Below are 27,350 nucleotides of genomic sequence, written 5' to 3'. Positions count from 1 at the left end.
AAAAAGGACTTTGACCATTGCGCTCGCGTCTCACATTAACAACAAGCCAAAGAGGGCAAGGTTTCAAATAAACAATGCATATGCATTTTAATCACTCCATTATATTCTTGATCCATCCATGCAATAAATGCACATTCTTGGATTAATTTTAACTGCTCATCATATGACCCATTTTAGTATGCGCCGGCAGCCAAATGACACTTTAAAATCAATCAGAGCTGTAGAAATGTATATATTAATATTTACAATAACTTAAGCTACAACACCCCGTAATTCGCACCTTGGTAGCACGCAAATTTTTCTGCCTGTTTTGGCTAGTGATTGTCAGCCTCTGCTTTTCCGCTGCACACTGAAGCGCATGAGTATATAATGCACCTCTTTGGTAAATCAATCGCATTTCGGCGCAAACAGACTTTTACGATATGGACTCGACAGTAATGCAACAACATGTCAGTAACTGTGTTCATTCTGATATTAATGATTCATGTACAGTCAGATGATCTTTGTCTGTGTGTCAGTAAATCAAACCAGTGACTAAACGCTCAACTTCACCTTGTTTCTCTTAGTAGGATAAAAATAATCTGTTATTTAAACGGTGATTAAATTATATATAGAAAGCGATCAAAGAACGCTCCCTTTACAATCGCTGGAGCTGTCAATCAAACAGAGCGAGTTTATCAGTGACCAAAACTCCCGTTATACTCAACGAATCTCTTAGTTATATCGCGTTTGCACTGTTAGTTATGATGAAAGCATTCATCATAACTAACAGTGCAGAAATTGAGTTTCGATGACAAGATCACTGCTTTCATGAGTTCAACAACATGTCTGTGATCGACTACAATGTTCATCACTGCAACCTTTCATGCCACGATCTAAATATAATGCCATAGATCTCGATTCACGATTAGTTAATCTTGAGAGCTGTAATAGTAAAAACATGCTAAAAGAGAGAGTAATAATTAGCTATTTCAAATGGAAAGATGTCAGCCAATCACAGCAGTGGGCGTTTACACTGAAGTCTCACAGAGACACGCCCCTTAAAACAGAGCGTTCAAATCAAAGGGATAAAATCAGGGTAGGAAAAATGCCTTTTATTTCTAAATTATGACAATTTTTGTATGTAAAAGCATTATAAGTGCAATAAAACAATGCAGTTCCAAACAATGCCCTTCAAAGTCATCATAAAACGGAAGTTGTTTTCTTCTCTATTGTCTCTATATATTCAAGTATACTTCTGGAACAAGAACAAATGTAGGGCGGGGCTTGATTTTGATTGGATTGGAATTGATTGGATGGTTTGCTATTGGTGGATCTCATGTGAGTGACAGGTCGCCCCGCCCTCGTCATCAGAGAAGAGAAGATGCAAGAGGGAGGAGAAGATATTCTGATTAAAGATTACGAGGAACATGAATTTAAAACAATAATGATGTGCACCGATAAATCATTTAGAATAAACAATGCAATATTCCATCAAATTTTGATTCCATGGTCACTTTATATTGTTTAAAAGTTACACATTCGTCGACACTGTCATACAGGGATAAAGTTCTTTTTCTGGTAAATCCCGGTGGTATCCTGCACTCGCTATTATTTTCCTCCGCTGTACAGTATGTTTTTATTCACCACACCGTCTTCAGCGATCAAGACAGCCCTGAATAAATTGAGCGAGCGCATAGACATTCAAACCACACGCTCGCACGAGAACAAGAGCGCTGTCTGCCGACTGTCATTCTGCATTTAGGCTTCTCTCCTGCCATTACCCATACATGTCCTAATTGAAATGCCTCGCCGCAGTTAAATGTACATGGACACAAGCAGAATGGCAGAGTATATCAAGCACTTTGCCTATTGTTACTCTCACAATGCGACTCAAACGGCTCTTTTATTGTGCAGGTATCAAGCGCTGAAGCGCTCAGCTTGAATAATGTATCAGTAGCTGGTTATATTCTCCATGTAAATAGCGAGCGGCCCGCGCCGCAGCATAAGCGGCCTCGGTTTCGTTACGTGAAGCGCGCGTGCTGCCGAAAATGCGCTCTGAATTTGTGAATGTAATTTGGTGAGCTGTGATTTGAACAGAAGCGTCGGGATCTTTTGTTTTGAATCTTGTCTCATCTGTTTTGTTGCCTCATGTTTCTTCATCTCTCCGGCACACGCTGTCCCTGTTCTGCAGTGTCTCACGGCCACAAGCAATTTATCAAATTGAGTAAAAGATGATTTTATAAATAAAGTGATTTATAGAGTCTTCTTTTGATGGCTTTGATGGATGCAGTGCGCCGCTGTAAAACTCTCCTGCATTAGCTTGTTTTGGTTGGGTTATTTTTGGACAGCGAGCAGAAGAAGTGCCTCACGCTCTCTTCTCTTTGTCTCCCGCCAGGTAACATCGAGTACAGCTGTCCGGCCACCAATGAGTGCGAGATCACCAAAAGAAGACGCAAGTCCTGTCAGGCGTGCCGCTTCATGAAGTGTCTGAAAGTGGGCATGCTGAAGGAAGGTGAGGAGCTCCACTGGGTTTGAAAGGACAGATGCCTCGTTCGCATCAGAAGGATGGAGAAATGCATGCTTGCGAAAGGGTCGATCACTTCGTTTTACTTAATCCTCTTTATCAGTTTTTGTCCCAGTTAACTAAAACCATAAAAAAGGTACTTTAAACAAAAGAATTAGTAACACTTTACAATAAGGTTTCATTCATTATCTTTACAATTTTTTCTATGGCATTTATAAATGTTAATGTTAATCTCAACATTTACTAACATGTTATTAAAATTAAACATTATGTCAGTTAATATTATTTAATAAACAGTTTTTATATATTTTTAACAATAATTTTGGTAACACTTTATTTTAATGTCCTTGTTACACGTTACATGTATTTACTATAGTAATAACCATAAATGAGGCATAATTACATCCTATTAACCCTAAATCCTACCCTAACCCTAAAGTACATGTACTTAATTAATATTATTCAGTATGTATACATATAATTACACAGTAATAGGGACACATTAAAATAAAGTGTAAGCATAATTTTTATTTACTATTTTTTTAAATATATTTTTTACTATATTTTTACTATCTAACATCAACAACAATGAATAAACACAATGTAACAAATGTATGGATCATTGTTAGTTAAAGTTAGTTAATGCATTAACTAATGGGACCTTAATGTAAAGTGTTACCAAATAAACTTTAACTGAAATAATAATATATATATATATATAACTTATTTTAATTTCAGCTAGCACCTAAAGCAATATTTTTCATTTTAATTTTGATTAATTTGATCTACAAAAAAAAAAAAAAAAAAAAAAAAAAATATATATATATATATATATATATATATATATATATATATATACAGTAAAAAAGACAAAAAACACAATAAAATTACTAAAACTTTAGCTAAAATTAAAAAAAAAAAAAAACTATTAGTATGTCAATGATATTAAAATAACTGTTTTTAATTTCCCTTCTGATCCTCCAAGCCGAATATCTGGTCAGTTTATTCATCTTTGTCCAGGGTTAGATCGATTAGGGTTAGTTTAAGCCCAGTCTAATCGTTAGAGTTTGTGTTTGGTTTAGATTCAAGTCTAAACCTCAAAATCAAACTATATATATTTGCTTTAATTGATCTTAAAGGGTTAGTTCACCAAAAAATGAAAATTAACCCACGATTTACTTGATTTGCCATCCTAGGTGTATTCTTTCAATCAAACACAATCAGAGTTATATTAATAATGTCCTGGCTCTTTCAAGCTTTGTAATGGCAGTGAATAGAGAATGAGATTTTGAAGTCCAAAAAAGAGCATCCATCCATCATAAAAGATAACAACACGGCTCCAGGGGGTTAATAAAGGCCTTCCGAAGCGAAGCGATGCGTTTGTGTAAGAAAAATATCCATATTTAAAGCATTAAATGTAGGAGATGTAGGAGTATTGTAAGTTTAGACGCCTCTCGCTGTTCAAACAAATAGAGCTGTGCAACAAACTCAAGCTCCTCTTCTGTTATATTGAAATCCTCTGACTTCTCTCTTTTAAATTTCTTGTTTCCGGTGTTTTGTTTTGCTCTCTCCTCTGAGCTTCTGCGTTTGTCATTACATCATGCGTCGGGTCAGAGGTCAAATCGTTGCGTACGGTCGTCTGCTGGAAGCTAGTTATTATAATTAATAATGTTTTAAATATGGATATTTATCTTAGAAAAAAACATCACTTCGCTTCAGAAGGCCTTTATTAACCCACTGGAGCCGTATGGATTATATTTATGATGGATGTATGGATGGCTTCAAAAAAATGCCATTAAAAGGCTTGGAAGAGCCAGAATATTTTATTATATAAATCGGATTGTGTTCGTCTGAAAGAAGATAGTCATGTACACCTAGGATGGCTTGAGGGTGAGTAAATCATGGGGAAATTTTCATTTTTTGGGTGAACTATCCCTTTAATAGATTTGCTTTGGTCCGGGATCCTGCTCTGTTTTCCCTCAAATGATCCAAATAATGCATTTATGCAACAATCTGATCAGTTTCTGACCAACTCTCGCCACTCGACTGATCATATCAATGGACATAGTTAGAATAGTACAATAAATAGACTTAAAAAGTGAGGAGAAACACTTCCTGTGTGTTTTTCTGTTGATGTCAGTGCCGTCCCAAGCATGAGGTGGGGCCCAGGCAGGGCCCCCGAAGTGTCAAAGGTCATGTGTCTGATCAAACTCTACAGACACAGATTCATCTGTCATTTAGCAGAAGCTCGTCATGATGAACATGGACGCCGTCATCTTCAGAGTTCAAGTTTCAGAGTTTCTTGAGAAACACGGTTCAGAATACATGTGTGAAGCATGTTTGAGCGTTCACCTCAGCAGTGCTTTCATTAGGTCGCATGTTACTCTGCAATGTCATTTGTTGGTCTTTAAATCCGTCACATGCTGCGAAGCATCTTTACTGACTGCCTAGTTCATCAAACACACGTCAGCGATCAGGCTTCACAGAGCGCCAGATGAAGCTGCGCTCTTGCCAGAGACACACAAGCCGCGTTAGAGCCGTAAATGTAGTTGGCTGGCGCGCCGGTGGCCTCGTGTCAAAGCCGCGCTGGACCCGAGGCGCTGCTGGCACGACCCGCGCTCACTCGCACGAGCAACACGGCGGTAAATAATTGCGCCTGTTGGGCAGAGACAGAAATATGCTGAATAGGTCGATCCGTGCGTCTGACTAATAGAAGTGTAACAGTATTCCGGCTGGAAAGGCTCGTGTCCCAGAGCGCACGCTCGCTCCCCGACGTATTGATCCGCTAAATGTTTTCCGAACATCTCAGCTCTCTTCCTGCGGATGCTTTTTTAAAGTCCTGCCATGTGGGAAATCGGTGACAGTCAAATACGCTCACAGATATTTCTTGTCCTTTGCTTTCTGTGCATGTTATTACACTGCAAAAAATGATTTTCTTCCTCAGCATTTTTGTCTTGTTTTCCAGTACAGATATCTGAACTTTCTTAAATCAAGAGAAGCAAAATGGCATAGAATAAAAAGTCTTGCTTTCTGAAAAATTCAACAAAATGAAGTGAGTTTAAGCTTAAGACAAGAAGAAATATCTATAATCTTGTTTTCCCTTTGAATTATGTTTATTTTTATGGAAACACGTTGCAATAAGGTTTTGATTAATAAATACTTTAACTGATGCATTAATCATTGTTAGTTAATGCATTAACTAATATTGACTAATGGGGCATTATTGCCATTTTTCTTACTCCTTTAGCAGAATTTTTTCAAAGTATAAACTTATTATTATTTTTATTTTTTTGGCAGAAAACAAGACTTAATATCTGATGTCGTTTTGCTTGTCAAGTAAATGTATCTTGATTTAAGAAAAGTCATTTTTTCAGCGTATGTAGACTAATGTGTGTGGAGGAGTAACATGAGAACATGTGGGCTGGATTTAAAACAGGTCTGTAATGGTGTAGTTCACCCACAATCCATCTGTGCCTGTGAAAGCGCTTCCGTCTTTATGGAGCTGAATGAAGTAACGGAATCTCTCCTCTGCACGAGACGCCGAGAATGAATCGCATTACTAGCTGATGAAAAATTAATGCAAATATATTATCTGGAGGAATAAGAGCCCAGAAAATAGGGAAAGATTGTCAGAAATGAATCACCTGTGTCGAGGCAAAAGATGGAGGAGGAGACTGGAACACTGACATCAGTGCATGTGTCTTCTGCTCAATTTATTTGACCAAAAATAAGTTAAAAATTGCAATATAAAATAGCTGTTTACTATGCAAATATATGTTAAAATCTAATTTATATCCAGTGATCAAAGCTGAATTTTCAGCATCATTACTCCAGTCTTCAGTGTCACATGATCCTTCAGAAATCATTCTGATATGATGATTTGATGCTCAAGAAACATTTATGATTGTTATCAATGTTGAAAACAGTTCATATTTTTGTGGAAACCGTGATTTTTCATGATTTTTTGATGAAAAACATTTTCAACAAAACATCAGAATGAAGCAATCAACAACCCCATAATATAAAATATAATATTATATATAATGTAGGATTATTTTAGTAAAATTTATATATTATATTTTTGATTAATATTTTAAATTACATTTTATTTTTATATTTTCAGTGAATATTTATTTATTTTCAACAATAACCGTGATATTATATTATATTATATTATATTATATTATATTATATTATATTATATTATATTATAATAATTAGTCAATAAGAACAACCCCAAACAGCAATGAAAATATGACTTTTCTGATGATTTTTTTTTATTTTGGTAACACTTTATTTTAATGTCCTTGTTACACGTTACATGTATTTATTATAGTAATAACCATAAATGAGGCATAATTACATCCTATTACCCCTAAATCCTACTCTAACCCTAAAGTACATGTACTTAATTAATATTATTCAGTATGTATACATATAATTACACAGTAATAGGGACACATTAAAATAAAGTGTAACCATAATTTTTATTTACTATTTTTTTAAATATATTTTTACTATATTTTTACTATCTAACAATGAATAAACACAATGTAACAAATGTATGGATCATTGTTAGTTAAAGTTAGTTAATGCATTAACTAATGGGACCTTAATGTAAAGTGTTACCAAATAAACTTAAACTGAAATATATATATATATATATATATATATATATATATATATATATATATATATATATATATATATATATATATAATATTATATCATATATCATATTTTTGATTAATATTTTAAATTACATTTTATTTTTATGTTTTCAGTTAATATTTATTTATTTTCAAAGTAATGAAAATGTTTTTTATAACAATAATAACCATGATAATATAATATAATATAATATAATATAATATAATATAATATAATATAATATAATATAATATAATATAATATAATATAATATAATATAATATAATATAATATAATAATTAGTCAATAAGAACAACCCCAAACAGCAATGAAAATATGATTTAGATGTAATAGAGTATGTAAGCACACAAACAGATCATTTCTACAGGCCGGGTTTGTTCTCTGCTCCATTTTTAACATGACTTCCTCACTATCGGTCCACGAGTTACTGAGCGTCCTGGAAGTCAAACTTGACTCGTGTTAATCCAGTTTAACCAGCGTTTCCAAATGAATATGATGATGTGAAAGGGCCTCTAGTCGTCCGTCCCGCGTCCCTCCTCAATCGCAAGGTCACTGTCTGTCTCCGATGCGACGCTACGTGAGCGCCAAATCAATCAGGCTTTTCAAGGCGACAAGGAAATGAGACCGAGGCAGAGGGTCACGTCCGTCCACCGTACGACCGGCCCGACCGGAGACGACGGTGAGCTGCTGCCGAGACGAGCGAAGGTCACGCGCTCGATGGAAACATCTCCACTCATTATAACTTTACAGGACAGGAAACTTTCCAGAGACAAACCTGAGGACAATGCATCTCTAATAGAGACAAGGGTTAGTTAAGTCATGTGATAACTGACTTTTTTAGTCAAATCATCATATGATTTCTGAAGGATCATGTGACACTGAAGACTGGAGTAATGATGCTGAAAATTCAGCTTTGATCACAGAAATAAATTACAGTTTAACATATATTCACATAGAAAACCGTTATTTGAAATTGTAATAATTGTTCACAATATTACTGGTTTTACTGTATTTCTGAAGTAAATTCAGCATTATTTCACACATAAACAAAGCGATTGTTATAAAACGTGTCTTTAGGTGTATTTATCACCCAGAATTCACTGAGAAGTGCATCATGTGATCTCAACAAAAACACCACGAGGAGAGAAAAATGACTTCAAACGGTAATGATAGAATTATTTCCGAGCTGATAAAAGTAAAGAGTTTATCAGGCGCAGAGGCCCGGCGGTCTGAGCGCAGGATGTTTTCAGTGATGAGATTTACTGCATCGTCCTGGACCCGCTTCATTCCCTCAAAACAGGAAGTGATCAATAAGAGGACTCAAATGTCAGGGACTACAGGTTTTTTTCCTCTGATCAATGGAAGCGAATCGGAGCTGGGAAGAAAGGAACAGATACTATTGAGAGATTACACTGACGTAATCCAAAGACTCTTTAAACCCGCAAGACTCGCTCTCACATCTCTCACATACTCCAGCGGCATCTAGACTTCTGATTTCTATGGAGAAATATGTGTTGTTCTGCTGGATGCACTGTTAGCAATCCTGCTTTACAACAGTCTCAGTGTTTGCCTGATGTATTTTAGGTGTTTTATTAGCAATTTCGGTCTTTTGTGATATTACATGCACAACAGCAATAATTAATTGTTAGTGCACTCAAAAGTTTTAATTTATTCACTCATGTGTCGTTCTGACTAGGGCTGCATGAATCGGGGGAAATCCAATTGCAATATTTTAATATAAAAATTGTGATTTAAAATGCGTTAATAAAAGGCTTGTTGCACAATTTGGCCAAAAATGTTGTGATATATATATAAATATGACTATCAATAATAATAATAATAAGGATAGGTAACACTTTATTTTACAGTGTCCTTGTTTCATGCTACACGTAATTACTGCAAAAATATATATATATATTTTTCATGATTTATCACAACATTTTTTCTTTTGTCAAATCAACTTAGATAATTAATCTGGTTCAGATAACATAATATTTTGAGTTTCTGTTGATTAAACCAATCGCCTTTATTGTATTAACTCAAATTTTTAATTTTCAACGAACTCTAAATTTTCAACAGTAAATTATGCATAATTACATGCAACTAAACCTAAACCAAACCTTAACCCTATAGTAAATATAGTCATTATTATTAGTAGTATTACACAAAAAAAAATAAGAAATATCACTATTGCAATATTTCACAGTAAAATATGAAAATTGAGTATATTAATTTTATTTTCATTTTAAGTATAACTGTAAAATTGCAATGACATTAAATCATAAAACTTTTACTTTAGGTGGAAAGCTGCAGTGCAAAGCTTAAAGAGTCTATTATGTAGAATTCAGAAACACTTTTTATTAGTGACACCGGTGGCCATTAAGTGAACTGCAGCCTTCAACTTTCTGCTCGTGCTCGTAATGTACAAGAGACTGAACGTGATTCAAGGCCCCGATATACTCAAGGCAAAGGTCTTTTTTGTTCTTCACTTAGAAGTAAAAAGAAGTTGGAAATAGCTTTGCAGCGATAAACTGTTAATGAATATCCAGACGCCGTCCACACTGCTGAGAGCGACGTTTAGATGAATATGTAAATATGTGCTGCAAGCTTTCCTCTCCACAACAAAACACAACAAAAATGAGAAAACAGCAGTTCAGAAAGCTTCTGATCATAGCGATGTGGATATGTTTGCCCCAGCTCTTGTGATTCACTAGCCTCATGTCGACAGATGATTAAAATTACACTGTTATGATAGTTTGATTATAAAGTATATTTGAGACTGTAGAGCAAATAGATGTGGTTATGTGAGACTATAGTTTGAATGAATCCCTTTTCTTTGCACGACACATTGGCATTACAGTACAGAATGGCTCTTTCAGCATTATCCTGGAATGGAAGAGAGGCTCTCGGAAGCATGTGTAAACGTCACATCCAAAACAACTCGAGTCATTCACATAAAAATCAGTCTACAGGCTTTTAAGGACAACCTAGGAAGGTCTGGGAAGGTCTCGTTACAAACTGCTCACACATTGGCAATAAAAAAGCGATTAATACATGAAGCTTCTTGCATATAGCCGCTTTAAAGCTTGTCTTTTGTTGACAACAGCCAATTTATTAGCACTTCTCTTTACAGTATGTGAAGAAGGTTGATGCATAATTTGTTCCCAAATGCACGTTATAGTGACTCAAACTCAGAACAGATGCAGAGATAAAGCAGCATTTACTCGTGAGCAGCTCAAGTGTGAATGAACTCTCTTGCACACACAAAAAACTGCTTTTGTTCTTCTCTTTTAAGGCATTTTGGATAAAAGCGCCTGCTAAATGCATAAATGAAAATTTTGCTTCACTCTGAAACACAGAGCCCACATATTTATTCAATGAAATCACAGCCTTTACGATTTAATAATCCCAATAAGCTATATCGCGATATCTGTTTTATTTTGATTAATCATGCAGCCCTAGTTGTGATTTACTTACACACAATGAAAGTGGATGGTGATTTAGTGTGTCAAAAAGAGGAAAAAGACACCATAACAAAGTGGTCATGTGACTTGTGTGCTATATTTCTCACGGAAAGGTTTCAGAAGACCTTGTGATGTTTGAATATAGTGCATGACTCATATATTATACTTTTATGGTGTCCTTTTTGAAACTTGACTCGTTTTTTTCACACTCTGCCCAACATCGCAGAAAAATCATACAGGATTTGGAACGACACATGAGTGTGAATAAATGAAGACAGAATGCTCATTTTATGTGAGCGATTCCTTTACCACACGAGTGTGTGAACCGCATGTGTGTGGCGGTTGTTTCCCTCGAGGCCTCGTCTGAACAGGTGAGAGGATTACCGCAGGCGTGAACATGTGTTTTCCACCAGAGAGCCTAGATCACTGCTGGACGAGAATGACACGCTGTAGATCATCTCTACAGGGAGACAGATGACTGCCTGATCACAAAACACACACTCACAGCCTGAAGAAAGTGTAGACATCAACTGAATAGGTCATAAGTGAAATCATATGACCCGCCACAATCATCACTGTGTGCCAGGTCTGAACAGACCATCAATGAAATTACTAAAATATGATGTCATATGAGGCCATTCACATGAACTCAGAGGATTTTTATTTGAATGTATATCTGAAGGGAACTGACTTTCTTCAGAAAAGTTTCGTTGACATTTTATTTTCATCTTATTTTCAGCATTTATAAGTGTAGCACTGCTTTATGTACAGGGGTAACCGCTATATTTCTGCTTTTCCATAAGTGAATTTGCACTTTCATTCAGCCCGACTGGCATTTTTGTTCAGACCAACATACATAATCAATTTTTGTCTGTAATGATTATCAACTTTTTGTTGATAAACTGTTGATAATATTTTGAACTGTAAAGTTGTTGAAATCGTAGTTTTATGGCCATTTTAGAGTGTAGGTTTAGTTTTGTTGCTACCTAAACAAGTTCTGATCTTTTTCCAAAATAAGTTTTCCACACACAATTTCAACTGCTGATTCCAAGAAACAAGGCCCAACAGCTTGTCTATAACTTTGTATCTTATCTTACCTAAAATGTTCATATTAATCAAGTCACCTTTTTATCCACCTTTTCAGGGGTCTCTGTTTGCTTGTTTGGTGCGCAATAAGGTTCAGATGACAGCATTCACACTTATTCAAATGAACCACACTAATAGAGCAATCACACTAGAGTTTGTTTTAATCAAACCAAACCTGCCAAGTGTGAACAAACCTTATATAGCATACGGTTTGTTTAATACAGATTGTTCCTATACAATACAGACTGTCTCAAAGCAGAAAAATAACAGAATCAGCGATGCAAAATGAATCAAATATATCAGACAAATCAAATTCTGCTGTAAAGCAGTTCTTAAAAAGACAACAGTGGTGTTATTCAGCTTGAGTCAACATTGATTTAATTAATTTCAGTGAAACTGTGTAGATTTTGCAAAATTTGCCAATTATGAAAGTCGACTCTACAGAAGACAATAGTGTCTTTATTCAGCTCAATTCTGTTTGTTTTGTTTTCTTCCGATATTTTCAGTGCAGTCAAATAGATAATATTATTGAATATTAAAGGGTTAGTTCACCCAAAAATGAAAATAATACCCTTTCAAGTTCATCTTTGGAACACAAATTAAGATATTTTTGATGATATCCGATGGCTCAGTGAGGCCTCCATAGACAGCAATGACATTGAAAATCTCAAGATCCATAAAGGTACTAAAAACATATTTAAAACAGTTTCATGTGAGTTCAGTGGTTCTCTTAATATTATAAAAGCGATGAGCATTTTTTTTTTTGTGCACCAAAAAAACTAAATAACGACTTTTCAACAATAGGCCGATTTCAAACCACTGCTTCGGAGCTTTACGAATCGAATCAGTTATTCGGATCTCCTATCAAACAGCTAAACTGCTGAAATCACGTGACTTTGGCGCTCTGAATCACTGATTCGATTCGTAAAGCTCCGAAGCAGTGTTTTGAAATCAGCCCATCACTAGATATTGTTACAAAGTCATTTTTTTGTTTGTTTTTTTGGCGCACAAAAAGTATTCTCATCGCTTTATAATATTAAGGTAGAACCACTGTACTCACATGAACTGATTTAAATATGTTTTTAGTACATTAATGGATCTTGAGATTTTCAATGTCATTGCTGTCTATGGAGGCCTCACTGAGTCATCGGATTTCATCAAAAATATCTTAATTTGTGTTCCGGAGATGGGTTTGGAGCGGCATGAGGGTGAGTAATTAATGACATTATTTCCATTTTTGGGTGAACTAACCCATTAATATTAGTACCTTAGAGTAGTAATTTGTACCTTTTAAGGTACTACTATGAATCTTTTAGGGTTAAATAAGCTACAATGATGATCCCTTTGAGGGTTCTGCCCAAATGACAAACTGTTGTACCCCTAAAAGTCCAATTGTTGCACATTTTTTTCAACCCACAGTGACCAACATTGGTTGTCCTTTGGCAGGATTGTACTGCGAGAGTTTCCTCCTTTGTTGGCACTGTCTTTGGGAAGAGTGCCTGATGCGGTCTGGCTGTGCTAGAAGAAGCCGCTGCACAGGTGTTTTTGGGTTAGATGTCAGCCCTGCGGTCCCCTTGCCGCTTCTCTCGTTGCCGTACGTGAGAAAAAATGCCACGCGCCCACAAGCTGGCAAACACAGGGCTCTTTGAAATAGTGCTGACGCGAGGCCAGTTCAGATGGAGGCTGTCGGCAGCCATTAAAGGTAGAGTTCACCGTGGCCTTAGGACACGGCCCTGTGAATTTCCTAGCTAAAAACGGGTCAGCCTAAGCTCCTCGAGGCACTGCCAACCATCCCAGCCACGCTGACACTTTCCCCTCGCCAAGATGACAGGCACCCAGAACAGGTGAGACTACCAAAAATAAGGGCCCCTGCCAAGTCCCGCAACCCCCAACCAGAGTGGGGACAGGCCCTTTTGTAGGGGCTTTGCTCGAGAGGGGATTGTTGTTTTGGGAGAGGAAAAGGAGCCCGGGTCAGCTGACCCTCGCGCAGCCACAGGCCCGAAGGCTAATCCGCGCTCGGATGCCTTCCACGCTGGCCCTAAGCCCTCTCTCTCTCCCACGCCGCCACGCTCGCTTTGAAGAAACGACATTCGAGATCCGCTCGCTGTGAATCGACGGCGGTCAACACTGTAAAGCACACTCGCTTTCAGCAATGTATTTGTTGACTACCGCTCTCGTATTTCATTGAAGATATTCCAGTTTGAGCCGCTCATTCCTCTAATGCGGCATGTGGAATTGTCCAAAAGAATGTTAAAGATGCATTCAGTGCTCGCTTTGTCTTAAAGTCACCGTGAAATCAAAATGGACAATTCTTATTTTTTTATGGAATATTGCAGTTTATTCTAAATGATTTATCAGTGCACATCACTATTGTTTTAAATTCATGTTCCTCATAATCTTGAATCAGAATATCTTCTCCTCATTCTTGCAGCATCTCTTCTCTTCTCTGATGATGAGGGCGGGGCAACCTGTCACTCACATGAGATCCACCAATAGCAAGCCACAACCATCCAATCAATTCCCCACAGACAAAATTCAAGCCCCGCCCTACATTTGTTCTTGTTCCTGAAGCGTTTCACTCACACAGTAGAGAAGAAAAGACGAGCACAACTTCTGTTTCATGCTGACTTTAATGCTGCCTTCACGTGGTCTCGGAATTATCGTAAATACGAGTTTCCTAGGTAAAAATTGCACATGAACGTCCCTCCCATTTTGAAAGTTGAATGCGATTAACTTGTAATCACGACTTCAGAAGTGGGAATTATCAAATTTCCGATAGCACGTGAAGGCAGCATAAGTTCAACATGAAATGGCATTCACAACATTTACTTCTGCATTTAACTAGGAAAGTTGGCGTCAAACGCAGGGATTTTCATTTCAAACAATTTACTTTCTTAATCAGTATTTTTTGTCTTGCTTTTCAATACAAATATCTAAACATTTTTAAATCAAAATACGTTTACTGGAGAAGAAAAATTACTTCAGATATAAAGTCTTGTTAACTGAAAAATGCATTAAACTGACGTGACTTTATGCATAAAACAAGAAAAATATGGGGTCAGAAAAATAAACATTCAAAAGGAAAACGAGTATTTTCTGACCCCAATGTCAGACTGTTTTTTTTCTCGTAGCACAAACTCACTTAATTTTGATACATTTTCCAGAAAACAAAAATGATTAATCACGATTAATCACATCCAAAATAAAAGTTTGTGTTTACATAATATGTGTGTGTACTGTGTATATTTATTATGTATATATAAATGTATATATTTATATATACATATATAAATTATATATATATATTTATATATACATTTATATATATTTATATATATACATGTATATATTTAAGAAATATTTGCATGTATAATTATATATAAATATAAATATTTTAAATATAATTATAATGCATTTTTTGTTAAATATATACATGCATGTGTGTGTTTTATATATGCATAATAAATACACACAGTACACACATATTATGTAAACACAAACTTTTATTTTGGCTGTGATTAATCACAATTAATAGCACTTATTTTGTTTCTTGAAGTAAATGTATCTTGAGAAGATACACTGGAAAACTGTAAAAGCCATTCTTGATCTAGTAGGATGTGATTTGATTGTGTATCTATATAATGTGGCTATGCTGTACTTGTATTGATTGGATCAGTGAGGTTGTGATCTGAAGACCTCGTGATACACGATCCATCTGTTACAAATCGGCCGTTTTCTTTGATCTCTTTCTCTCCGTCTCTCCCCCTGACCCTCATGTTCCGAGTGTAACGGGAGACTAGATAGTGCCAAGGTTTAATTCCTGTCAGCATCTGTTTAATTATGGCAGTTACTGTTCTAATTAAAACAGGCACCTATGTACCTCTGAATCTTCACACTGGATTTGCGATGGCTGACAGTAGCATGTGACACGAAGCGTCTGAATCCCACAATGGGCTGCCCGGTTGACGGGATCTTCAGGGAAACCTGACGACCGGAGAAATGTGGCCAAATGTGACCTTATACAATTCACACTAGTGCTGGAAAGCAGCTGAAACCAGTCTGAGGTGCTTTGCTGGTCTTAGCTGACCTAGTTTGGTGGTTTTAGAAGCAGGCTGGACACTAAACCAGCCGAGACTAGTTCCAGCATGGACATAACGGAAGTATCCATCGTCAGACCTCGGGGTTGTGTTTGTTTATTTAGCATTAGCATAATATTCCAGACATTTTCAGCAACAATACCGTGACAAAGAACGAAAATACGCCTAAAGTTTTGTCCTTTTGGCATGTTGTGTTAATAAGCTTGTTAAGTCAAACCATTAGGGCCAAACTTAAATTATATTTACGGTGCGTTTAGTCAATCCAATCTTTAGCATAATTCAAAATCATTTATCTCTCTCCCCACTGTCTGTGACTATCAATAAAACAATATTAAAATTGTAGTTGGGAGAAATGAGATTTTACTGCGACTTAGCAAGCATCAAATGATCTCCCGGAGTTTGCGAGGAAGAGTAGGACCACGGGGACCAGCGGGTAATTAGGTTAGTGGGTTGTCAGTGTCAGGAAATTGAAAGACAATCCTAATCAGATTTCTGTTTCTAGGGAATCAAATAATTTGTATAAGGAGAAGAAATCTCCCGATTCGGCTTCTAAAAAGATAATGCAGTTTGTTGTCGCTGCTCTTTGTGTCGTGTTTGATGGAATAGACATTATAATTCAGATCAGATGCGTTTAGCAGCTCATATATTACGGAGTTGGACTTTTCTGGGAAATGTTGAAAATGCAAAGCATATACAGTCGGATCAACGTCCTTAACCTGCGTTACGCTCTCCGTAATCATAAAACCGCTCTAATTTGTCAGCTGATTATGGGTGCAAAATGACCCTCCTTTCCTCTTCTCTTTGTGTTTGTCTCTTTTCCTCTTTCCCCGCTCTAATCTCTCACTCTGTAATGTTCAATAAAGGGAGAATTGCAGGAGTAATTTGTGGCACACGAACCTCATCTGACACAGTAGTTGCAGAGGGATGAAATCATTTAGCCAGCAGGGAAGTTTAACTGCTCGCTCCTTTTTTGGATTAACTACAGTATGTGATGCACATCCCGTTTTTAATTTGTTTTTAACAGCAACATTTCCCTTTAATATGAATCATGCTCTTTCTGTATTTCAGCTGCTGAGATTCACAGTTTTATATAATTTAAAGCAGAAGCTAGTTTTGCTGATCTTCCCATTAACTTTTTCTCCGTGGTGTTTTTTTTTCTACAATGCTTCTATCGCTCGCTTCTGCTTCTTCTTCGCCTGTGTTTTGAGATTCTGTACTCTTTCAGAAGATGTGTAATAGCGCCCCCTACCGTATAACATGGAAAGCCGGAAAATTCTGTCAATGCCGGGAAGGAGTTAAGTTATGAAAATGTTATTTCTGAATGTTTTTTCTTGGTTGGAAGCATTCCATTGTATCATTCGTCAAACATTAACCCTTTAAAACCTGCGGGAACATGCATATCTCTGTTTAAGAGCAAATAGAAATTGAAACCAAGTTGGTAGCACAATAATTATTTTTGCATTCAAAATCACAGACGTTACACGTTCAGATCAAGCCTCCAACATCCTGTTGCGTTGTTTTCACCCTCTAATGAGTGCTTAAATTGCATAATATGCAACAAAATCAGCACACATGCGCTAATTGAAAATAAATATGTAGATCTCACATGCCGTTTTTCTAGATTGTAGAAAGTGGCACAGCGTTATTTACAGCAGATTCTCACGATTAAAAAGAGTCCAAACTCAACATAATCCATTGATCATGAGATATTACTCACAGAGTGATGTAACATACTTGGCTAAAAACATGTCTCTCGTCTTTCCGGGATGCAATGTGTAATCCAATGATCCAGGAACCGTCCATGTTTGTTTTCCAAAGTGGAATAACACAAAATAGGTATCATTTTAATGCATATAACCATTTTGATCAACTCTTAATGAGTTCCAATTCCAATAAACCGGAATATCCCGCCCGTGTATGCCACCTAGCAACAAAAAAATTAAAAATCATATTTTTCAAAACTACTGCCTTGATAAACACAAAATAAGTGTCATCTGAAACTTTAGAGTCTGAATTTTACAATTAATGTGGCCAATTCAATTAACTCCTTAGTGCTGAGTTATTTGCTGATAAATAGGAAAAAAAAAAAATGTTTTCATAATTTATGAAATGCTTATTTGTACTATATACTGCGTGTGTCAAAAATATCACACAGCTCAGATAGTCATGTCATATGTCTTTTGAAAGGTCTCACCAACAACATACCATAAATAATGTTTTTGAGTTAATGTTTTGAGAGCATTATTAAAGCCCAGATAACATTTAACAAACGCTTTATTAACGTTTGTTCATAACATTGAGAGTCGGTCCCTGTTGAAATAAATAAATTTGGTGCAGGATTTACTTTGAAACCATTTTGACTCAGAAATTCAGCTAATAAATTTTACAAATAATTACCAGGAAATGACAAGAAACACATTGAATTAAACATGAAATTTTGAAGTAGAAAGTCTGAAGTAATATTTTTAAGTAAACAGTACTCTAATAATCTTTGTTTTATTTACAACTACGAAAATTCATTTTTTTTACAGTGTCAACACAATGATATGTCAGCTCCATCACACAAATATAAATAAATGTTTTGGTTTAGATAATGTCTCTAATCATAGGTCATATTAATAACTAGCAACCGCAGAAAAAACACAGTGGTTTCTGCATTAAACGTGTGATGTGCAAAAAAATGGTTATTTTGTCAAAATCGATTTCTGATTTCAGATTTTCCTGTCTGAATGTGGTAAAAAAAAAAAAAAATAGATGGAGCTGAAAATGTCATTTTGTGAGAAAATAACTTAAGGTTAATCCAAAATAAGCATTTAAACCTTTGCTTTTCAGCTTTACAGTCACATTTTCAGCAGTTATTTTGCCCCGTACTCAAGATTCAGCCCAGTTTTCAGATTTAAAGCTTCTGATTGTATGTTTAACCCCTTAGAAATACATTCAAATGCTGCAGTTTTATCCAGTAAACTCTTAATATTGAAAGCAGCCTGAGTAAATAAACCAACAGGTCAAATATTACAGCTTTAGGAGTGGTGAGTAACGTGCAAATGCAAAAGCATTCTTATCAAATAATTGGCTAATAAATAAGATGTTATGACGAGCAGCGTGGCGTTTATGGTGTGTATGTGTGTTATCGTAAAATAAGAAACATGCTAAACTCGTCCTGCTCGAACTTCTTCAATAATATTTGTGTGCTTTATCAGTGTATGCATATCAACTGCTCGTCGTCTGTCGTTTTATGATCAGAACTGGCCAGTTTTGCACATGATGGTGTGTATAAATGTCATTAGCGTTCTCGGTGGAGAAACCGTGAGCAGGTCCGTCTGTGAGTTCAGTGACCCTGTGTTAAATATTCATCTGTTTGGATGTGCGGCAGGCGTGTAGTGTCACAGCGGCCGCGGTCAGTGTTCACATATGGAGGCCTGACACCTCCGTCACACGCTGAGAGCGCAGCACTGCAGCGGCCAGCAGACCTGAGACCTGTCTCTACCTCTCACGCTTGTATGTTTTTGTGTTGGTGAATCTGTCTGCTCTTTCCTCGGTTTGAATTTCCCTTAAAGGAGAAATGATTTATTTACACTCTGATACAGTTACTACTGAAGCTTGTTTGTGTGGATCAGTGTGTGTCTGTGTGTACAAAGTTAAGTCAATAAAAAATTAATCAATTATTAGAAAATATTTGCAGTTTTTGAAAGTACGTGTCTTTTTCATGGTTGCAATTTGAATTGCTCTGTTACATAAGACCCATTAGAAAATTGTAAATAATAAAGTAACAATGAAATCTGACCGCATCTTCTACGAGCATGATGTAAAACAATCATAATAATACTGTATATCAATCATAGACTCTTCCTGTCATCTCGTAAACGCCGTCAGTCACTCGTGTGTTTCTGTGTTCAGTCAAAATAGACAGTTTAGACTCTTCAAACTCAAGATGTGTGTTCATCCGAACGTGTGTAATGTAGTTTTTGTGTCTGTTCAGGTGTTCGGCTAGATCGCGTACGAGGAGGGCGACAGAAATACAAGAGGAGAATGGATGCAGAAAACACAGCCTACCTGGGGCTCACACTGCCACCGCCAGCCAAAAAACCATGTGAGACACACACACACACACACACACACACACACACACACACACACACACACCACTTATGGAAAAAAAAAAAAATTATATAAAAAATTATATATATATATATACACTACCGTTCAAAAGTTTGGGATCGGTAAGATTTTTAATATTTTTAAAAGAAGATTTGTCTGCTCACCAAGATTGCATTTATTTAATTAAAAATACAGTAAAATCAGTAATATTGTGAAATATTATTACAATTTAAAATAACTGTTTTCTATTTGAATATATAATAAAGTGTAATTTATTTCTGTGATCAAAGCTGAATTTTCAGCATCATTACTCCAGTCTTCAGTGTCACATGATCCTTCAGAAATCAATCTAATGTGATTATTTGAAACATTTATGATTATTTTCAATGTTAAAAACAGTTGTATACTTTTTTTTCAGGATTCCTTGATGAATAGAAAGTTCAAAAGAACAGCATTTATCTGAAATACAAAGCTTTTGGATGCATTAAATCGATCAAAAGTGACAGTAAAGATATTTAAAATGTAACAAAAGATTATATTTCAAATAAATGTTGTTCTTTTGAACTTTCTTTTCATCAAAGAATCCTGAAAAAAAATATTGTACACAAATATTTTGTACATTTGTGCACAATAAATGTTTCTTGAGCATCAAATCAGCATATTAGAATGATTTCTGAAGGATCATGTGACACTGAAGACTGGAGTAATGATGCTGAAAATTCAGCTTTGATCACAGGAATAAATTACATTTTCAAATATTTTCAAATAGAAAACAGTTATTTTAAATTGTAATAATATTTCACAATATTACTGATTTTACTGTATTTTTAATTCAATAAATGCAATCTTGGTGAGCAGACAAAACTTCTTTTAAAGACATTAAAAATCTTAGCGATCCCAAACTTTTGAACGGCAGTATAGATAGATAGATAGATAGATAGATAGATAGATAGATAGATAGATAGATAGATAGATAGATAGATAGATAGATAGATAGATAGATAGATAGATAGATAGATAGATAGATAATGAACTTTTAAAGTGAATCAATGTAATATTCACTTCAAAAGATTTGCAAACACTTGTATTTCTAAATTTGTTCATATGTAAAAGTTCATACTGAATCATACTGTAGTGTCCTTCATTCATCTGATTTTTTTGCACTTGCAAATGTGACCAAAAATTGAATTTAAAAACAGTTTTATAGTCATAATCGCACTGAGTGTCACACTTCTCTAAATGCAAATGCAACTTGTTCAGTTTAGACATTCAAACCTTCAGTAATGTTCAAACTTTCATTAATAAATCATAAACATTATTTTATATTAAGCATAACATACCAATGTGCATAACTAAATGAAAGTTCTATTGCATTATAATAATTTATTAACGGGTATGAATATGAATACGTAATGGCAGAAAAAGTATCTAATGAATTGTTTGTGAATATTTTTGTAGCAAAACTGTCAGCAAATAATGTTATATTTTATTTTGCGCTTCAAGTGTAAATGATTTTACATCTCTGTGCCTCCTCATCCTCAGTGACGAAGATCGTGTCCCATCTACTGGTAGCGGAGCCGGAGAAGATCTACGCCATGCCCGACCCCAGCATGCCCGAGAGCGACATCAAAGCCCTGACCACGCTCTGTGACCTGGCCGACCGCGAGCTGGTGGTCATCATCGGCTGGGCCAAACACATCCCAGGTCAGTGGACACGCCTGAATCAGCAATGCCACGTTTAGCTGAAATATAAAGCATGACCTGCATCTACCATAGAGACCTGTATATAAAACATCTGCCAAAGCATTTCGTCCTGTCAGTTACCGTTAAAAGCAGACGTGTTAAATGAGGAAAGGGAAAGTAGTTGTTGTGTGCTCATCCTGACTCAGTGCGGTCTGTCTGGGTTGTGTTTTTGGGGAAGATGGTAATCATTAGCTGGGTGAAGTGCTATCTAGTAAGGAGATTAGGAGGATGTTGACCCCCTTAATCACACACACACACACACACACACACACACACACACACAGCAGTGCTGCGTCAGCACAGAGAGCATTTCAGCAAGGCGCTTACAGCCGACTGGATCACTACTGACCCAAAAACACAGTCTCCTCAAACAGCTCTGCAAACACGCACACACTCACACACACATACGTTTGTTTTTGTGAATTGTGGGGACTTTCCGTAGGCGTGATGGTTTTTATACTGTACAAACTGTATTTTCTATCGCCCTACACTACCCATAACCCTAAACCTAACCATCACAGGAAACTGTGCACACTTTTACTTTCTCACAAAAACTCATTCTGTGTGATTTATAAGCCTTTTGAAAAAATGTCTTCATTAGTCACCCTCTCTTTGTAATACCTATGTCATACCCATGTCATTATACACATTTGTGTCTTGATATGTCACAAAATACGCACACACACACACACACACACACACACACACACACACACACACACACACTACTTTTGTTTTGTTTTTTCTTTGATTTTTTGGGTTTTTTTTGCTTTGCTTTTTGGTTCACTTTGTTTCCTTTGCTATGTTTTGTTTTGCTTTGCTTTTTTTTTGCTTTTTGTTTTATGGTTTTGTTTTGCTTTTTGTTTTAATTATTTATTTATTTATTTATTTTTTTTGCTTTTTGTTTTGCTTTGTTGTTTTTTCCTTGTGTTTTGCTTTGCTTTGTTTTTTGCTTTTTGTTTTAATTATTTTTTTATTTTATTTTTTTGCTTTTTGTTTTGCTTTGCTTTGTTGTTGTTTTTTCTTGTGTTTTGCTTTGCTTTTTTTTTGCTTTTTATTTTGCTTTGCTTTGTTTTGGGCTTTTTTGCATTGGTTTGCTTTGTTTTTGCGTTTGTTTTGTTTTGCTTTGTTTTTGTTGTTTTTGCTTTTTGTTTTGTATTTTTGCTTTTTGTTTTGCTTTGCTTTGTTTTTTGTCTTTTTTGTGTTTTGCTTTGCTTTGTTTTTGTTTTGCTTTTTGTTTTGCTTTGCTTTGTTTTTGTGTGTTTTGTTTTGCTTTGTTTTTGTTGTTTTTGCTTTTTGTTTTGCGTTTTTTGCTTTTATTTTGTTTTGTTTGTTTGTTTGTTTTCGCTTTGTTTTGTTAGTGATGTGTACATTCAGTTTAAGTTGAACAATTTCTTAATGCACATTGTTATTATTGTCAATCTGTGTGATTTTATTAACAAAATATACTGCAGCAGGTATTGCACATATTCTGCTTTAATCCCATTTAAATTCAGCAATACAGTAAACTTATTCTCTGTCATTACATTGCATTATATATCAGCTGTTACAGTATTTCTTAATCGATTTGACACATTTATCACTGTTTTCAAAACAGCCCCAAACTGATATCTGCTTGATTAATAATACACACAACACAGGAAATGCAGTTTTCCCAAATGTTTATGCACCTATCACAATTGCATTATGTAATAGCAAAAATATAAGAGGGAAAGCATAAATAGAGCAAGAAAATATGCAAGAGAAGGGGAAAACAAAGAGGTGTAAGTGTAAATGTGGTAGTGTGGGAAGAGGAAGGGGTGTAATGAGAAGGAAAGGAAGACTGGAACAGATACAGGGAAATCATATATGAGGAGAGAGGAGGAAGTAGAGTATAGTGAAGGACACTGGTGTAGTGGAAAGAGCAAGAGGAGAAACTGTAAGAAGACATGGACAGCAGGGTGGAAGGGGTGGAGGAGAGGTGGATTTCACATGAAATCAGATTTACCGTAACTCAGTGCTACTGAATCTGGACCTGAGGAGTCCTATCCGAGGGTATGGGGGATTTTCTGGATTCAGCCCCCATGTTTTTTTTTAATAAGGAATGGTTTTATTTGAAGAGTTTGGTTCCAAAACGCAATAACTCCATTTTGATTATTTTGAGTAAAAAGGTATTTTCTTTACCAAAAAATTGGCAAGATGAAAACCCCTATTTTCTGTTTCAAACTTTCACATAGCATCTTTTGGATATAAAAACATTAAAAATTCAAATCTACATTTTGATTTTAAAAAGTTTATTATAAAAACGTATTATTTTTTTCCCAAAATGCAATAAATCCATGACACTTTTTTTTTCAAAATGCAATTAATCCATCAATATAAAAGTTATTTTTCAAACTGAAAATACACAACAAAGTAAGTTGATTCACATATATGACAGAGTCTAAACTTTGCCAATATTTATCTTATATTCAGCCAATTTACTAAAAATACATTCAGCCGTCGCTCCAATGGTCATCTTGTTAATGTTATAAATTATTTGTCATTACGGATTAAAGAGTATCTGGCGCCACCGCACGGTTAAATAAACACATTTGCCGAGTACATTGGTATTAAAAACGGCTTTTAAAAAAGCCTTTAATGTTTACAGTGTGTGGAATGGTGCGCTGTGATTGGTTGAGAGCGGATATATCGCGTTCTGCAGAGAAAGGACACTGGCGTTTGTCGCGTTCTGGGAAGAAAGGGAGAAAACATGACAGAATAACACGACGGATATCGCATTTTGCGCAAAATTAATAAATGACTTTTCAATATCGACCAGATACAATACTGATTTTGGTGGAAACTCAATTTTTTGAAAATGCCGTTTATCGCGTTTTGGAACCAAACTCTTCATTTATAAGAAATTCAAGATAAAATACGTTGGCATAATGTTATGTTTGAATATACATATAAACAAATTTTAGTTGTGTAGATTTAAAGCTGTTGAGATAATTGAAAAACTTTTGCCTGGCAATTTGTATATTCCCAAATGTCAGGGTGGCACAACTGCAAATATTTTATTATCAACTGACAGGGTAATAACATTAAGCGTGATACTGTAATGCAACATCCAGAGGACCCCAATAGATCACTGTGGCAGAGTGAAAAGGGTTATAGATATCTCTAAAGTACTGATAAAAACAGCTCATTTCAAGTATGGGTAGATAAATATTTACAAATATTTGGTTGTACCACCCAGAGGTCGCGTTAGACTTTCGCACTGTCCGTCATTTTGACGGACAGGATAGTAAAAAATCCGTCATAATCAATTATTACCCGTCATTTTAATTTTTATATTTTAATGTTAATAAGACGTTTAATAGTTTCTTTTTTTTTGTCCACATTTTCATTTTTATTCACAAGCTTAGAGGGTAAGCAAACAGGCCTATCTATGCATTTATTTATATTATGAAAAGAAAGTTGAACAAAGACTTTTCAGTTTTCATCTTGAACAGTTGTCATGGATCATAAATGAATGCGACAATCGTCCCTTCCTCTTTACTACTTTACAGAACGAAATAAACATGAATGAACATCAGAAAATATGTTGAAAGATACAGTAGCTTACCGAAACCTGTATCACGTCTTAATCAATTCAATCAATGTTGGAAACAATGTCACGTAACATTATACCTCAGAAAAGCCATTTGTTGACCATAAACTTGATACTCAGCATGAAAAATAACAAAACGAACTGGATTAGAAGCTTAATAATGTAAGTATAAATATTATAACTTTATTATTATAAAATGGACTTAAATTGGGTGCTCGCCTGTGTGTAATCAAATGCATCGTTTTCATTTTATTCTGGAGACTGAACTCGCGCTCTGCCGCCACACTGGAGCGCACTCGCCACCATCTGGACAGGGGTGGGAATTACAGTTACAAGTTACATCAGCCTCAGTGTAATCTGTCAAAATGACGGACGGCCTTCAGATTTTTCTGTCACTGCAAAAAAAATTCCATCAATGACGGAAAATTTTCGGTTGACGCGAGCTCTGACAAAAAGAATTTAAACACTTTGAAATGTCATGTAAATGTAAATTAAACTTGTTTAAACACATTGTTCATGACTCAAAAATATGCATTACATCAGTTTTGAAAATATTTTTTAAAAATGGCATCTTTGAAGCTTTATTTGCTTTATTATAAGCTTTATTATAGTTTTGATGTTAGTATTTACATTTGTGTTTAGATCACTTTGTTTTGAGAACAGTTACATTACTCTGGAGAAATGTGTCAAATCGGTTGAGAAAAACTGTAGATAAACCCATATCATTCAGCAGTATTTACTGTATAAATATACAGCATTTCACATTGACTTGAATCTGTACCACATGAGGTGACCTTCTCAACCGAGTCGACTTAAAACGCTGTTCACAACCATTTTACTTCTGTAATGCAATATTAGAATTAGAATAATCTAAGCTGTAATCTAAGTGCAACAGGTAAAGTGTGGGATAGATTTTATCCATGAGGAATTGAGGATTTTCACGAATATTATTAGTGTACGGACGTTACGCGCTGTGGCCTTTGGTACTCCCAGGTCCCGTACGCACCTGTCGGAAGCACAACCGTATTTATATGTCACAGTAAAGCCTTTTATAGTGCACGTTAGGACACTGCGCTCAGACTCCCATCTCATCTGTCAGTAAACGGCCATAAACAGCCTCCTCGTATGGTCAGGCCCTATCGAATCGGCCGTTGATTAATTGTTAATTAATCCCTCCGCTGAATGTCCAGGCTCTGGTTGGCATGGGACTGAGAGGGGCTCTCTGTAAATAGTTTGAGTGGCGTCTCATTAAAGCTGATGTGTGGGACATGTTGACAGATGGCTTTTTTCCTGCTAAGGTGCTAAAGACCTTTGACATACATACACTAGCTTCTTGTTCTCGACCGTATCGCATTTCACTCAGTCCAAGTCCTGGAGTTCCCCTCCTCTTGCACTAATGCCACTTCACAGCTATGCAAACGAGCTACATGCTAGTCAACGAGTTAGAAAAACCCACAGGATCACGATTCCGATGAGGCCTAGCGAAGCTTCAGAAAGCACAAAGCTGCCGTGCAGCTTATACCTTCCGCTGGAACTGCAGAACTAACGTCTGATGATCATGAACAACAGAAGCAGAACTGGTTCGGAATAAGGCTTTACATTCCGCTACTGGTCGGACACAGTTGCCCTGTCACATTAGACAGCTGGTGATCACCTGCCTCTGGACCCCTGACTCCTAGGGCCAGATTTTTCCAGTAGGGAATTCTGCGGTGAGAATATGTCGGATTGTTTCCCAACCTGAAGCATCCACTGTGGGAATTCACGTGGCAATGATAGCTGTCTTGCTCTCAAAAGCATTTTTCTGATTTAACAAGAGCGTGATGAAATAACACAAAATGACTTTGTTCTAATAGACAGTGAGTTGCCTACAGAGGCAGCATTTGAAGGCATCGCAGACGTGCTCCTTTCACTTGTGAAAGAAAAGCATCATCAAGTTGCCTTTTACAATGCCTCCTTTTGGCCAAATCCAATCCAATTATGGCAAATTATTAGTGACATTTTCAATTGTCTGTTGTAAGTAGAGTAGCGATGTATGAAGCACAGCTCCTCAGAAGTCATTGCATTGCCTTCTACAATACCACCTTTTGGCCAAATCAGTCACATTAGCCATA

The 27,350-nt window shown here is 36.0% G+C and overlaps 1 protein-coding gene across 2 annotated transcripts in view; it reads left to right on the top strand.

Annotated features, from left to right (window-relative positions):
* Nucleotides 1–27,350, top strand: part of esrrb (estrogen-related receptor beta) — an 86,143-nt gene that overhangs the window by 39,339 nt on the left and 19,454 nt on the right. For both annotated transcript variants that reach the window (XM_048190340.1, XM_048190339.1), the window contains exons 3-5: nucleotides 2,378–2,494; nucleotides 19,804–19,914; nucleotides 21,465–21,626. In XM_048190340.1, coding sequence (XP_048046297.1) covers nucleotides 2,378–2,494; nucleotides 19,804–19,914; nucleotides 21,465–21,626 — 390 coding nt within the window. The remainder of the gene's footprint in view (nucleotides 1–2,377; nucleotides 2,495–19,803; nucleotides 19,915–21,464; nucleotides 21,627–27,350) is intronic.

Source organism: Megalobrama amblycephala, linkage group LG5 (genome assembly GCF_018812025.1).
Source record: "Megalobrama amblycephala isolate DHTTF-2021 linkage group LG5, ASM1881202v1, whole genome shotgun sequence".
NCBI lineage: Eukaryota > Metazoa > Chordata > Actinopteri > Cypriniformes > Xenocyprididae > Megalobrama > Megalobrama amblycephala.
This window is presented reverse-complemented; position numbering and strand designations above follow the sequence as displayed.